This window comes from Dermacentor albipictus, chromosome 2 (genome assembly GCF_038994185.2).
Source record: "Dermacentor albipictus isolate Rhodes 1998 colony chromosome 2, USDA_Dalb.pri_finalv2, whole genome shotgun sequence".
Classification (NCBI taxonomy): domain Eukaryota; kingdom Metazoa; phylum Arthropoda; class Arachnida; order Ixodida; family Ixodidae; genus Dermacentor; species Dermacentor albipictus.
In genome coordinates this window covers 28,983,410-28,998,891 of record NC_091822.1, presented here as the reverse complement: position 1 = coordinate 28,998,891, position 15,482 = coordinate 28,983,410, and the positions used below count along the sequence as shown (strand labels likewise).

Genomic DNA, 15,482 nt, shown 5'->3' with positions numbered 1-15,482 from the left:
AGAGGGAAAATAGAGGAGTTCCAGATCAAGCTACAGAACAGGTACTCGGCTTTAACTCAGGAAGAGGACCTTAGTGTTGAAGCAATGAACGACAATCTTGTGGGCATCATTAAGGAGTGTGCAATGGAGGTCTGTGGCAACTCCGTTAGGCAGGATACCAGTAAACTATCACAGGAGACGAAAGATCTGATCAAGAAACGCCAATGTATGAAAGCCTCTAACCCTACAGCTAGAATAGAACTGGCAGAACTTTCGAAGTTGATCAACAAGCGTAAGACAGCTGACATCAGGAAGTATAATATGGATAGAATTGAACATGCTCTCAGGAACGGAGGAAGCCTAAGAACAGTGAAGAAGAAACTAGAAATTGGCAAGAATCAGATGTATGCATTAAGAGACAAAGCCGGCAATATCATAACTAATATGGATGAGATGGTTGAAGTGGCTGAGGAGTTGTATAGAGATTTATACAGTACCAGTGGCACCCACGACGATAATGGAAGAGAAAGTAGTCTAGAAGAATTCGAAATCCCAAAGGTAACGCCGGAAGAAGTAAAGAAAGCCTTAGGAGATATGCAAAGAGGGAAGGCAGCTGGGGAGGATCAGGTAACAGCAGATTTGTTGATGTATGGTGGGCAGATTGTTCTAGAGAAACTGGCCACCCTGTATACGCAATGCCTCATGACCTCGAGCGTACCGGAATCCTGGAAGAACGCTAACATAATCCTAATCCATAAGAAAGGGGACGCCAAAGACTTGAAACATTATAGACCGATCAGCTTACTGTCCGTTGCCTACAAACTATTCACTAAGGTAATCGCAAATAGAATCAGGAACACCTTAGACTTCTGTCAAGCAAAGGACCAGGCAGGATTCCGTAAAGGCTACTCAACAATTGATCATATTCACACTATCAATCAGGTGATAGAGAAATGTGCGAAATATAACCAACCCTTATATATAGCTTTCATTGATTACGAGAAAGCGTTTGATTCTGTCGAAACCTCAGCAGTCATGGAGGCATTACGGAATCAGGGTGTAGACGTGCCGTATGTAAAAATACTGAAAGATATCTATAGCGGCTCCACAGCCACCGTAGTCCTCCATAAAGAAAGCAACAAAATCCCAATAAAGAAAGGCGTCAGACAGGGAGATACGATCTCTCCAATGCTATTCACAGCGTGTTTACAGGAGGTATTCAGAGACCTGGATTGGGAAGAATTGGTGATAAAAGTTGATGGAGAATACCTTAGTAACTTGCGATTCGCTGATGATAGTGCCTTGCTTAGTAACTCAGGGGACCAATTGCAATGCATGCTCACTGACCTGGAGAGGCAAAGCCGAAGAGTGGGTTTAAAAATTAATCTGCAGAAAACTAAAGTAATGTTTAACAGTCTCGGAAGAGAACAGCAATTTACAATAGGCAGCGAGGCACTGGAAGTACTAAGGGAATACATCTACTTAGGGCAGGTAGTGACGGCAGATCGGGATCATGAGACAGAAATAATCAGAAGAATAAGAATGGGCTGGGGTGCGTTTGGCAGGCATTCTCAGATCATGAACAGCAGGTTGCCATTATCCCTCAAGAGGAACGTGTATATTAGCTGCGTCTTACCAGCACTCACCTACGGGGCAGAAACCTGGCGGCTTACGAAAAGGGTTCTACTCAAATTGAGGACGACGCAACGAGCTATGGAAAGAAGAATGATAGGTGTAACGTTAAGGGATAAGAAAAGAGCAGATTGGGTGAGGGAACAAACGCGAGTTAATGACATCTTAGTTGAAATCAAGAAAAAGAAATGGCCATGGGCAGGACATGTAATGAGGAGGGAGGATAACCGATGGTCATTAAGGGTTACGGACTGGATCCCAAGGGAAGGGAAGCGTAGCAAGGGGAGGCAGAAAGTTAGGCGGGCGGATGAGATTAAGAAGTTTGCAGGGACGGCATGGCCACAATTACTACATGACCGGGGTTGTTGGAGAAGTATGGGAGAGGCCTTTGCCCTGCAGTGGGCGTAACCAGGCTGGTGATGATGATGACATTGTTATTAATAAATGAGGATCCCATTGCAGTCTTGGGACCCTCGTCTGTATATTGTGTTTTACCCATTCATTGTATTTAAAGAATGATAAGCTAAAACTGAAACTGATCTATCTATAAAAGCCGACTCTTGCACTTGTTCTTTAATGCACTCATTTACGGAGTTTAACAACCCGTCACGCGGCAAGGAGTAATTCAAATCTTCGATATCCATACTAAGAGCTGTGCAATCACCAGGCTTTTTCTCTGTCAAAAACTGAACTAATGCCTGAGAATTACGCAAGCTAAAGGGGTCTGAAAAAACTAGTGAAGCTAAGCAGTTATGCAGGTTACTAGCCACACAGATCTGCCATGTCCCTTTCTCTGGCACTATAGCACGAAAAGGAATCTCTTGCTTATGGGTCTTCGCCGAGAAAAAACAGTTCTAAGCTGAGTGATTTTGCTTTCTTGACATTAGAGAGAATCCTATCTAGATTATGTCTTGACAGGAGGTCGATCGCACGTTGCTTAATTGCCGAATGCTTGTGGTTTACTGGCTGAAAATTATTTTCTATAGCTGATATCGTTTTTACTGAAAACATGATTTCTGGTATATTTACGAAATAACCTTTCTTGTCTGACATTACTGGTCTAAGTTTATGCTCCACAATTAATTCACCAATAGTCAGACAGGGTCAGACGTCTTAACATGAATATTCGACTGTTTAATGCTTGCAGTGCACTCTGAAATACAGCGCGAGCGCTCGTCTTTCGGGAAAAACCTGGTTATGCAGCGCGGTATAGGCTGAAAGCGTCAACGGGTTTTATGTTAGGCTTAAAACAGTGTTTAGGACCTAAAGCTTCTAATCTTTCATTACACTGCCAAGACTGCCAAGATTTTAACTGCACGCCTGAGTTAGCTGAATGCGCGATGTTGTACATGCACAGAAATGAAGGTACGAGTCTTATGGTCGAGGCATGGCATATCAATAACGGTGGAAGTGCGTGCGTGAGTCAGCCTTCCATTACCTTACATTAAGAAGAGATCAAATGGCTTAACAGTTACCTCTCACGTAGACCAGCACGTGTGCCTGATTGACACGGGGTGCTACCATTCGATAGCATGCGCAGGTGAGTTATGTGCCTTCTTTCTTTTTTCGCCTCAGTGCTTCCTTCAGTTGATAGTCGGCGCTGGTGCTGTCCATTTCTCTTCCCTGGTGTCCGTGTATGCACGCCTTACCCCTTTTTACATTATGAATCTTGGCATTATGAATCCTTACCAACTAGCTAATCTTTCTGTCGTTCTGAGCAAAAAAGATTCGTGCCCCTGGGGAGTTGCTTGAGTATAATTCTGCAAGCATCGGGATAATGCACCTCAAAAGCGTGCCGGGTTTAAATATTCGTATTTACGTGCTAGTCGAATGAAACGTTCGGTTGAAAAGAGTGTTTAGACCCTGACATCAAAACTTCAAACATCAAAACGCGCAAGCCGAACTTCACCGACGATACCGAGGAATGCAGAAAAATAATTTCCAACGTGCTTTACAACACCCTTAGCGCCTTACTACTGACACAAAGGTTTTTTTCAACGACAGGTACAATCTTTTGGTTTATATAGCAAAGAGAATAATAAGCCCATACACCGGTGTGATACAGGCCCCTCACTCCGAGAAAAGTTCACTGCTTTACGCTGTTGCCCACTTAAGCTCGTCAAGTAAAGGACTGAGAGCTTACAATCAAAAATCCCACAAATAGGCCTTGCCACAACTGACTTTACATACGCCTTTCTTTCATTCATTCTATCATAAGTCGTTATTTTTTTTTATGGTTGATTTCCTCCCCCTATGCATAGTGTACAAGTTCCTCTGACTTGCCAAAACACGGCAATTTAGAGTGCAAAGGGGCTGTTCTTATAATGACATGGCAAGTCAGAACAGAGCTTGATTGCTAAGAATCGGTGCAGTGGACATATAGCCAACAATTGCTAGAGATGTCAGTGCATGCCGCTGTTGAAACAAATAGTTTGTGAAAAAGCCGATGAGAAATCAGAGAAAGAAATACTTGAACTTTATCAAATCAGGCAGGGGACAAAAGCGTTAGTGTAGCTGCCTTTGCCCCGAAGATAAAGGCGTTATCTTTTGTACAAGGTAATGCTTATCTGATGGCGGAAGTGATGGTTATGACGTGTGCATATATAAGGCCACAATCGCTGCCTAAATAAAATGACAGTTGGAAGTAGCGTATCGTCCAGTCTGCTCAAGTTGTTTATGTGTCTGCGAGCTTCATTGCTTTCGGGTTAAAAAAATACGAGGACACCTAAGCATTCCTTATGAGTTGCTATTGTCAAAAGCATAAATGCCCAATTGAACGCCGCTGCGCCGTCCTTCGCGTTTTGTGCTGCGAGTAATGTACCGCAGCGGTACGTGCTGGTCGACCCAGCAGGCTGCAGCAGCCGCCTGCGGTGCAAGCGCCGCATGCCGATGGCGTCCTGCGCGTCGAGAGACCGACCAAGCCGCATTGGCCACCAGCATCTAAGCCCAGTGGGGGTGAAGGGGAGAGATATGGACCGCGCTTGCGCTTTCGAGAGCGAGGGAGACATGGCGTCGCGGCAGTGTCTCTCGCTCCTCATGCAACACCTGGCGCGCTAGCGCGGCAGCAGGCATTCCCTTTCGCCCGCTCTGCGGCGTCGAGGAGCATTCGTGACGTGGCGTCGCAGCCAATGGCAATGCAAATTTAGGTGCCGTTTCGCTGCTGCAGATGACAGACGCAGGCTTTTTGGACGAAGCCATTTGAAACTTTCGCATCAATAACACGAGTCTCTACAAGTGCCGACTTGCCCATGCCAAGATACTGTTGAAGAGAAAGTTCGCTTCGTGGTACGAACATATTTAACACGGTGCTTAAACATTACCCTTCACTTGGAAGCAATGGTAATAAGGCAATTCTTGGGTTATTTCACACACGCCGCTTGACTTTCGTTCACTGGTTTTAGGGGTTTTAAGCAAAACCTAAATTTTACCCGATTATTTAATGTTTCTACTCTATCTGTCTGGAAAACCTACGTTTACTCATGTTTTACAATATACGTTAATGCTCACATTTCCTGTACATTAGGTTCTTAGTTTCCCATTTAATGAATGGCGAAAAAAAAAACGAACGAAAAAGCTAACGGTTGGATTTGCACAGAAATAGGGCTCTATTTCTACGCTGTTGGAAGCAGAAAAATTCAAGTACTCACACCACAGTCATTGGCGCCGTCACCGCACATCGCGACTGCATATCTGAAAAATGGAGTGGTGGAACATTCGTTTGCCGACTCATTCTTCCCCGTAATTACATAGAAAGTGCTTCCGGATCTATTAAAAAAACGGCTCGATGAGAGCCATATCCTGCAATGATCGAATTACGGATCATCGTCGCTCGATGGAGTCACTGTCACTGTACTACAATAACGCTCCGTGCTCGCCAGAGCTAAAGTAGTGCGATTAGTCTTAGTAGGTTACTTCACGCAGTTTCCTAGGTCTATCTGCCTCTCGAACCACTTGCCGGCCAACTTGGATCGCTGGATAGTCCATAGTCTAACAGCGAGAAGATTGATCTCCTGTTCTGAAGAAAGCGGGTTTGATACCAACCTTCAGACCAACTTTGGTCACTGGGTATGGACACAAGGCATGTGCCGCTCTTCAATGAAAAAGATGAGCCGTTGCTTGGTGGAATGTAATTCAAGTCGCATACCTTGTTTGAAGATACAGGGTGTACCAGCTAACGTTAGCCAAGCTGTACACGAAAAGAAAATATAAAAAACACACAGTGGAATATACTGTATTAGAGCTATGGTGTTCGGTTGACAGCACTCTGGCAACCTAACACTGGAGCTCTTATACTTGTATCTTGCATTACATTTTTAAAATCATTTATTTTTTCCTTGTACAGCTTGGCTAAGGATTGCTGGTACACATGGAGTATTCAAACACGCTGCGGGCCCTGAATTGGTGCCGCTAGATTGCTCAGCGCGTCAAGTGGGACGCACGAGAGAGGAGCCCGGCTGCATACGTGACGCGTTTCGACGTTAGCACTATGGTGTGTATGTAGCGTACATGACCGGGGTTGTTGGAGAAGTATGTGAGAGGCCTTTGCCCTGCAGTGGGCGTAACCAGGCTTATGATGATGATGATGTGTATGCAGCCGCAATGCGTGAGTGCTAATCGCATTTTCGTCGACCGTCATCGTACAATGATTTCTGGCAGAATTTCTTTTATAATCAGGCACTTGCAGAGTCCAACTGGCAAAGTACGACTGATATGTTGCTTTTCCAGAAACTTGTCATGTCGGAATTATGAAGCTGCGATGACGGAAAGTGAGCACTACAAGAAGAGCGGGTCGGAGATTACTTTCACTCGATGCACTTAAAGATCAACTTCAAGTAGAGCAACACTCTTCTGTAAAGGGGTAAGCATGATCGTTGAACAACATATTTCTGCAGCAGAGGTGCGGTGTAGTAAAACAATAATCATTTATTGAAGTTATATTCCCAAGCAATAAAGAACACATAGAAATTTGCACTTACCCAATGGATTGGAGGTCTTCCACGAGCTCGACTTTCTGCTGAGGTGTCATCCTTGCAAATACCACTCCCTTTACAAGAAGCTGCCGGAAGGACAGAAAGAACGTGCTGAATATCATCTCAATGGCTAATTAATTGGGAAAAAAAGTGACAAGTGCAAATTTGCCCATCCTGTAGGATGGTCGTCGGAATGGTCGCCTTTACCACGTCATTAGATGACAACACGTTCTCTCAACAGATGTCCGTAAGTTCCACCACCGTGCTGCCTCTAAACAACTTAATGGATGGCCAAATCACCTTTTCGTAGACGTCCGGGAAGTGTGAACGTAACACTGAAAACGAGTGGCCGTCCACTGCAAACTGCACCGCTTCCGTCCGTTCGCACGCAGCAGTCGGGATCTGCAACGACCAATAGCACGAACACTTCTCCGCGCAAATGGCAGCAAGGGCGGTGGCGTCGCTTCTTCGGTAAGCGAAAAAATTGATGCGACCATTTAGGTGCATTGCTGAAACAAACTCTAGATGTAGGAGGCGGGAAAAGAAATATCTTTGTTATGTCTGCGCTGAAGTTGCGTAAATGAAACATTGTTACCATCACTGCTTTGTTGCGATACTCTCTTGCGTCTCCGAACAGAAAACAGTGCAGAATTAAACAGAATATGCCCCAACACAATGCAATTTCGAGCACTTTCCCGGTCGTTATCAAGAATTTCACCAGCCCGAAAAAAAATTCTGCTTGTCATGGTGCTTACGTACGTGTATGATACACAGGTCTGCAACAATCGCAGCGTACAACCTTCCTTTTTAACACCGAGCAGCAGCATGCTTAGCTCCTTGACTGAAGTGATCGGTGGACTCGAACAGCGCAACTCACAGGAGCAGAACGAAGGTGCTGTTGACCACTGGCTTTTCTAGCTTTGCAAATGCTTGACGGCAACGACTTCACCTGGAGCTACATTAAAGGTAGCGTGAGCTGGTCGCGCGTCGTTAAACGGGAGAGGCCATCTACAAGATGCTCTATTGAACGCTTGGTCGTTTTTCAACCAGCAAAGGCACTGCGACCCACTTAGTGGAGTATAGAAAAAAATGGTGTTGCCGCAATGTTTTTGTGAGAAACCGCGTCCTAATGACTTTGAATGAAAGCTGAAGAATTGAAGAACATATGCGGTTGATAGCGGGTGCCATATTCCACTTTCTAGACGTTGTTTCCCAATTTGTGGGACGAAGTACACGGGTGTTCGAGATACTTTTGACCTTGAATGCATAGAAGAGCGTTCTGTTAAGAAATAAATGAAACAGAAGTGCATCTTTAGGCCGAATTTCATGGTGCATGTCGCCAAGCTGGTGTAATTCTGGAAACTAATTCGAAGTGAATAAATCTTGTAAGCTCACCGGCAACAATTTGTAAATTTCAATATTCGCGTTAAGGTAACTAAGAAGATAGTTAGTGATTTTTAAAATTACTTGAATATGCGTTTTGGTTTCTCATGCAAGCAATCTATGGCTCTCCAATTATCAAGCTCAACAACTAGAACGATGTCATCTGAAACAGGCGATAATTAGAAGTTCCATAAAACTTTAAATAATCATTCTGTGTATTTATTTACCTTGACGTTTACTGTCCGGTCAGCCCATGCGTTATACCCATTGGCGTATCGAGTAATTTTTATGCGAAGCATATTACGAGAGCTCAACCCAGCTCCTCAGGCGCGGCGGTGTCGCCTTCAATACCACGTGACACCGTGACATCACGACAGAGGAGAAACGGGGCTCCAACTCGCGCCGCCGCTCGCGGCGTCGCGGCGGTATATAAGCAGCTGCGGTTGACTCTGCTAGACACTCACGAGGTGAGATGCCTCCTGGAGACAGAGCTGCTCGTTGGAATGAGAAGCGAAGGTTGCGGCGTGCTACAGAGACTGATTTTCTAGGTGGCTTTGGCTCAACTCTTGCAAGATGGGCTGGGTGGGAATCGAACCTGGGTCTCCGGAGTGTGAGACGGAGACGCTACCACTGAGCCACGAGTACGATGCTTCAAAGCGGTACAAAAGCGCCTCTAGTGAATGCGGTGTTGCCTTAGAAACGAGCTGTTTCGAAGGCTCAGGCATGCGCCGCTTCCTCAGGCGCACATTTCGTTGCCGCGCCCAACGCTGCGTTGCTCGACGCTCACCGCGTCCAATGTGGGGCGCGTAGTCGCTGCGCCGTAGCCCATTGTCTTACACCCCTTGGCGGGTCGACGGGAACGCTGTCGCGTTCCACTCTTGAAGGCGAAGCAGAGTAACGCATGAGTTGTTTCTTCGTCTAGCCGAACCAAATATAGCCAAGCAACAGCAATTCACCAGGCTAAACAGTGGTTCAACTACTAAAATAAAGGCTAGTATTCTTCGCATCCTGCGCTTAACCTTAGCTAAGCCACAGCCATTTTTTTTCGAGTGGGGCACGAACTTGACCGGGGACGGAAGTTAGGAGGCAGGGAAGGCCGCGTGCAAAGGCAGTAATTTCGGGAGAGCGAGGGTGGGGTGGGGGGTGGGGGTGGGGGGGGGGGCAGGGGACCAGCGTTGCTGCGCACCAAGGTCCGTTGTTGGCACACAGCTGCCCAGCAGGAACGCTAAAGTGCTTTCGGTGCGCAAAGCTCGTGCCATGAAAGCGGAATCCAGAACGCTGCTCTGACTCCGAGAGAGCCGAATGAGCGCTGTGCGACGTCGCGTCAACTTGGCTCCGTTGCTCTGGAGCCAAACGCAGTGCGCGCTTCTGGAGACCGTCTAACCCTCCGTGCGAGCACTAGTGTCGATTGCATGACAGCACCCCAACGACGACAGCGCAAACGTGCATGGAATGATACTCTAAATGCTAACACAATCAAGCATGACGTACCACTCTTGTGGGCGCCGCGCACCACTTCGCAGTCGCGTTACTAAAAAGGGATGTGAGTGAACTAGATATGCAGGGTAAATATAGGCCTCACCTTAAGATGTTTGGTGCTGTCAGAGAATAGCTCGTTGAAGTCTACAGCGGCGGTTGAACACTGGCGGTCGGCACTGGCGGTGAGGATAGTGACCCGGGCCAAACCAAAAATCATTTCGCAATCGCGTGCCACGCTCAGAGCTGTCATCAGGTGATCTCCTGCAACACAACCCAGTATGCTATTGTGCCAAGCGCTTGGCAAAGCTAGAAATTTCACAAGTTTTATTTATAACGCAGAGCGCGATTCCTATTGTAGCTCGTAGAGCTTTCGTTTCGCGGATGGCGTATGCCAGAAAACTATCCACCTTCCAGGGGGTGAGGTAATTTTTGGGAAATAGCCCACCCCCAATAGCATAGCTAGGATGCAGATTCAAATTTTCAACGCAGTGCTCTTATTTACTTTTATTTCCTTTGGCAAAGGGCTCACATGGAAAGTTATTACAGTTTTAGCGAAGGTGAGACGAAGGTGCAGTGATATGTCTAATATTCCACACATTATCACTTACAATGTTTCGCACGCAGTCATCTGCAGAAATTATGCAGTGGCGGGCGAACAGAGGCACAAAAAGGCGCATTCGTGTCTTTCACATGGTTTTTTATTTTTGTGTCTGACTTTGGTTAACACCTTTTGCATCAATTCTCGCATATTGTCTCGTGCATCGCAGCGCACTCCACAACTAATGCCGTGAAAGAGAATGCTGCTTTTGGTTCTCTCACTTCACAAGTGCTTGTTTTCTGGTGAACCCTGTATAGTGTGGCATCCAATATTTCAATATTTGCCTCGCAAAAGAAAAGGGAAATTAGCACTGCCTATGCTATCTACGGAATCTATATATTTATTCAAATATTTATAGATACAGCAATACTTAGTTCTTTATATATACAACGCCATGTAGGATTCTAGCAGGGTTGACTTACATTTGCAAGGTTGCATACGACAAGACACTTCACTTGGAACGAGCACATAAATCAAACGCTACAATAAATTACAAATAAAACCCGCAGTATGAGACACATGTCACTGGTGAAGGTGTGAGGCTAACATGTTTATGAATGATTGTGAGACTGCTATGTTAGTAATAGGTTTGTTTCATTAAATTGACCTAGGAAAAAGAAAATCTAAAAGTGTTATTATGGTTCGAAAATGAAGATATTGTAAAAGCGTTGCCTTTTGGCACATTAGGTAGAAAAAAAATGTATTTGAGAGACTCCTATTTTATAATGACTTTCGATTAAATGGAAGAACTTTCACCGCAAAACATGGCTTTTTGCGTTAGTGTCGGCAAGTTGGCTTCTCTTAATAGAGCTAAAATCGAGTTAGTAAAAACGGTTATTGTCGAGAGATGTTCTGGAATAGTTAAAGAAGCTCTCAGAGAGTCACGCAGCATGCAGCGAGAGGCAAGAGAGCTCACGTAATTCTCGCACACGGCTTCGACCAAACTCGTCGTCGCCGTCTTCCTCGAAGCAGTGCCGGCTGCTCTTTCTACTCCAGCACAATTATCTTCCCGAAGGAGAGGAACCATCCTGGCGACATACGGGCAGGAAGCACAGGCGGATCGAAGTCAGGCTATAGCTGCCGAATGTGCACTATTTCGCGGCCTCGGCGTCACTTATCCGAAGGTGACTCAAGGGGTTCTACCAAATAGTTCACAGGAAACGTTTGGCTAGCCACACGGCAAGGACCCTGGTATTTTGAAACGAGTTTGGATGAAAGTTCAGGCTGGCAGCAAGAACGCAAATCCAGACTAGTGCGGCAGGGCCATATATGATGCCGGAGAGGCAGGGACATCCCGATTGTGCTCCTGTCACTGCTGATCTGCCAAAGTAAATGTGCAGGCGTTGTGCCTGGGCGATACGGAAGGATGGTATCCACTGTTGAGGAAGGCTCGCGTCCGTAAAGATCAAATAATGGGGAAAATCCCGTGTTGGTGTTTGTGGCGGTATCATAAGCACACGCCACAAAGGGTAGGACGCTGTCCCAATTCGTTTGGTCAGACGCGGCGTACATGGCTAAAACATGTCCCCAAGAGTGCGGTTAAAGCACACAGTCATCTCATTAGTTTACGGGTTGTACGCAGTAGTGGTACGGTGAGTCCCGTGACATTCCTTGGGTAGGGCTCCTATAACGTCAGAGAAAAAGACACGGCCTCTGTCGCTCAGAAATTGTATGGGGGCTCCGTGACGAAGTGTTCTGTTACTCAGAAGGTACCACTCAAGACCACGCGCAGGTGCGTTGGACAGAGGCGAAGTTTCCGCATAGCGCGTAAGATGGTCTATCGCCACAATGACCCATCGGTTGGTGTGTGAAGTGCTCGGAAGGGGCCCGTAGAGATCAACTCCGACGCGCTCAAAGGCACGTCCCAGGCAAGGCAATGCTTGCAGTAGATCAGCAGAGGGACGAGGGATAGCATTGCGGCGCATATTTTTAGTACTCCTGCATGCGAGCATTGCGGGTCATCGCGTAATGCTGCACTTATGCCTGAACGTAGATGCCGAGAGACCACGAGTAAGCGTTTGTGGCCGTCCGAGAGGTGGTTGCGCCGGTGTAGGAGGACGTAACGTATAGAAGGAAGTGGTATGCTTGGCAACGTAATGCACGGCTAGGAGAAGGTGCGGATGGAGGTGACAGAAAAGCCAGCGTAGAAACAATCTTAACAACGGTATACTGGTACACGCAATTTTAAGACGGCACAAAAGATAGACACAGAAGCACAGGACAAGCGCTACAAAGGACCAGCAGGGAGCATGGTGGTCAGTTATCACGTGGGGTAGCCGTAGAAGTAGCGACGGAAGGTCTATCTTCTGTCCCTTCTTAGAATTGCGCTTACCAGTATTCCGTTGTTAAGTGTGAACATAGCAAGAAATCTATCGGGCAAAGCGACCTGGAGGTTCTTTCAGGTTCAACAGCCAGCAGAGAGCGTGGTGGTCAGTTATGACGTCGAATGGGCGGCCGTTGAAGTAAGTACGGAATGTAGTTATGGCCCAAAGGATAGCCAAGCATTCTTTTTCCGTAACGGCATAGTTTGTTGCCGCTTTCGTGAGTGTGCGGCTGGCAGAACCAACGACGTATTAATCGAAGACAGTCTATCATTAAGCAAGAACAGCGCCAATGCCGAAGCCACTGGCATCCGTGTGCATTTCTGTCGGAGCGCCTCAGTCCAAAAGTCGGGGGATCGGGGGTGACGCCAGAAGGTGACCCAGCGTTGGGAATGCGGCATCGCAAACTGGCAGCCAGGCTGAGAGGTCGTGGTTACCCACGAGAAGCTGCGTCTCTGGTCGAGTAGTGAATATTACCTGTCACCATCAGGCACCTGATCCGAGCACCGTGAAGTGTGCCGATCACGGGTGTTGCTTCCGGCTTCAACATGTTTTGCATGATGAGGAAACCGAGAAAAGTTAAGTCATTCTCCACCTGCAACCTGAAACAAAAAAAAAACAGACAATGACGCAGCTGCCATGGTTTTAGATTGCCCTCAAGGAGCCCAACAATGTGCATAATACTGTAAAAGGGCATCTTGGCATCCACTGTAGATACTGCGACAGCGAAGCTTGCCACCCTGATTTCAATCGAGAACAGGATTTAAGTAAACATAGTTACCAACTAACGTGTGGAATCATCGAAGCAGCGCACATCGCCTGGTCAAAAGACGTATGCGTAAGTAGCCCCTCTTCATCGATTTCGTCCAAAGAAATGGAATTTTTAGCGGGGGGGGGGGGGAGGGTATGATGATTACAGTTATCTCGTTCAATCAGTGCGGCATGTAGGATTGACTGTGAACCTATGAATGTTCTTCTCATTGTTTTCTTATCGTTTGGAGCTGTTATATATATTCCTCGTTCCAAGCAATAAACTTCAGTTGCAAATAAGCGCTTGTCCGTGTCTTGTCTCCCTCTTTGCCTCTGTCAAAATACGTGCTGTTCTGTTTAAAACACTATTTTGAGCTTTTCAGCGCTTCAGTGCGAAAGTTGGCGGGACAGTGTTTTCCATTTTGCCGCTCCAAAATATTCGATGCGATAACGTGTAATATTTTCGAAGTGCGTGGCTAAACACCTTGTAAATGTGCACTTGGGTGTGATGATAGTGGATTCTGTGTATGGCGTGGCATTAGGATATGCAGAAGGCGCAGCCAAGGATGGGGGATTGTAGCTAAGAAAAACTGTCGTAGTCACGCAAGGCTCATCTTGTACTTTCGCTCTGGAGTAGTACGCTAGGAGTACGGCCGCGCAAACATCTCGAGCATCCACTAAATAGTGTTTTTCTCTTTCACTCGCTTGGCAGTGTCGGGCAAGTGCAGAAACCATACGCTGGGATTGTGATAGGAGCAGGGAAAGGCATAGCAGGAAAAGTGTGGGCTCAAGCTATTAGTTGTCTCATGGAATCAGAATAACTCGTTTAGTCAGATACCAAAGGGCTTGCCATCCTGTCATTTCTGGTACTCGACTTTCCTTCACGCTGTTATACTGTTAATCATAGCAGCCAGTGGTCCGCTCTTGGCGTGTTGGTGGCTAGTTTCCTCATAAAAAAGGGCACCTGAAACACGTTCACATGCACGCAGAACAGTCTATGGACAAAAAAGTGAAGAAAAACGTTTGGTGAGGAACTAAGTCAAGAAAAGAAACAAAACAATTCGATACGCCAAACTCGCATTCGCTTCAACACGACTTCATACGCACAAAGATCACACGTATTCCACTTGGTTATACTGACCTGTGCTGCACCACAATTTTGTGTGCCGATGACCGTTTCAAAATAATTGTTGCTTTTTTCATATATATCTTCAAATCTTTATCCCATATAGGGTCGAAAAGCGTGCGATTCTCTGGTTAACCTCTCTCGTTTTCCTGTCTATTCATCTATATTTTTCAAGGCCGTTGTCAATTTTCCTTTTCATGAGTGTTTCTTCCCCTTGCTGATAATTGCATAATATATTTTGCAAATTATTTGTCCCCACAATGCCCAAAGAAAATTCCACTTTAAGAAAAATTAGAACAGCTTGTGTAGCTTTATTTCTGAACTTGAAGGGTAACTTTACAAAAACACACACAATAAAGCATTATTTTAGGTACAATTACCAGTTCAATAAATTATAATTTAGTAAATGGTTTGCTGAACTGTGGACGACTGAGAACTCTTCACAGTGTATCAAGAGCGAAAGTGATCTTGCTGAAGAAGAGGAAGAGAGGTGGACCTGTGCTAGTGCGATCTAGCCTGCGACTCTACACATGGATCAAATAAGTAGAGAAAGAAAAACGACACGATTGATGACGTCAAATGAGGGCTACACTTGATTTCCAACCAAGAGAACTGCAGAAAGGTATATTCTTCAGTGGAACACATGCATGCAATCAATCAGGTAATTTCGAAATCTGTGGAGTTCAATCAACCTCTCTATATGGCTTTCATAGATAATGATCCAGTAGAAGTACCAGCAGTTACGGAGGCTTTGTGTATCACAGGAGGTATAGGTGAATGTTGTTACAAAGGCAGACTGAACTGCGAATGATGAAAAGCATAAAAATAATCATCGGATGGTCTGAAACAGCCGATCGCCACAACTTCGCGCCGCTTCTTCGTCGTCTTCTACGCTCCTCCGGGGCGGCGTTACATTTTCTTCCGAGACAAACGAAGCTCACCGAGTGAGTCAGAGTGTACGTTGATGGTAGCGTTTCAGTCGTGAGACGTGAACACCTTGCGTCTTGTGTGAACGCCGGCTATCAGCCGTTAGTTTAGCGATGACGTAGGTCACGTCACTCAACCACTTAAGAATGACGAACAGATCCGAATAATTGGGAAAAAGCTTTTAGAAAAGTTCCCCTTGCGGAACCGGTGTCCACAGCCACACAAAGTCACCTGTGGCGAATCTGACAGGGAAATCTGCATCGTAGCGAGCTTCAATATGAGCGTTCGACGATAGAGTTGTCAGCCAGGCGAATCCA

At 46.1% G+C, this 15,482-nt stretch overlaps 1 protein-coding gene across 2 annotated transcripts in view; it reads right to left on the bottom strand.

Annotated features, from left to right (window-relative positions):
- Nucleotides 1–15,482, bottom strand: part of LOC139055903 (polyamine-transporting ATPase 13A3-like) — a 220,057-nt gene that overhangs the window by 54,003 nt on the left and 150,572 nt on the right. For both annotated transcript variants that reach the window (XM_070533538.1, XM_070533537.1), the window contains exons 19-23: nucleotides 12,840–12,964; nucleotides 9,547–9,704; nucleotides 6,882–6,983; nucleotides 6,588–6,667; nucleotides 5,259–5,301 (exon numbers count right to left, since the gene is read on the bottom strand). In XM_070533538.1, coding sequence (XP_070389639.1) covers nucleotides 5,259–5,301; nucleotides 6,588–6,667; nucleotides 6,882–6,983; nucleotides 9,547–9,704; nucleotides 12,840–12,964 — 508 coding nt within the window. The remainder of the gene's footprint in view (nucleotides 1–5,258; nucleotides 5,302–6,587; nucleotides 6,668–6,881; nucleotides 6,984–9,546; nucleotides 9,705–12,839; nucleotides 12,965–15,482) is intronic.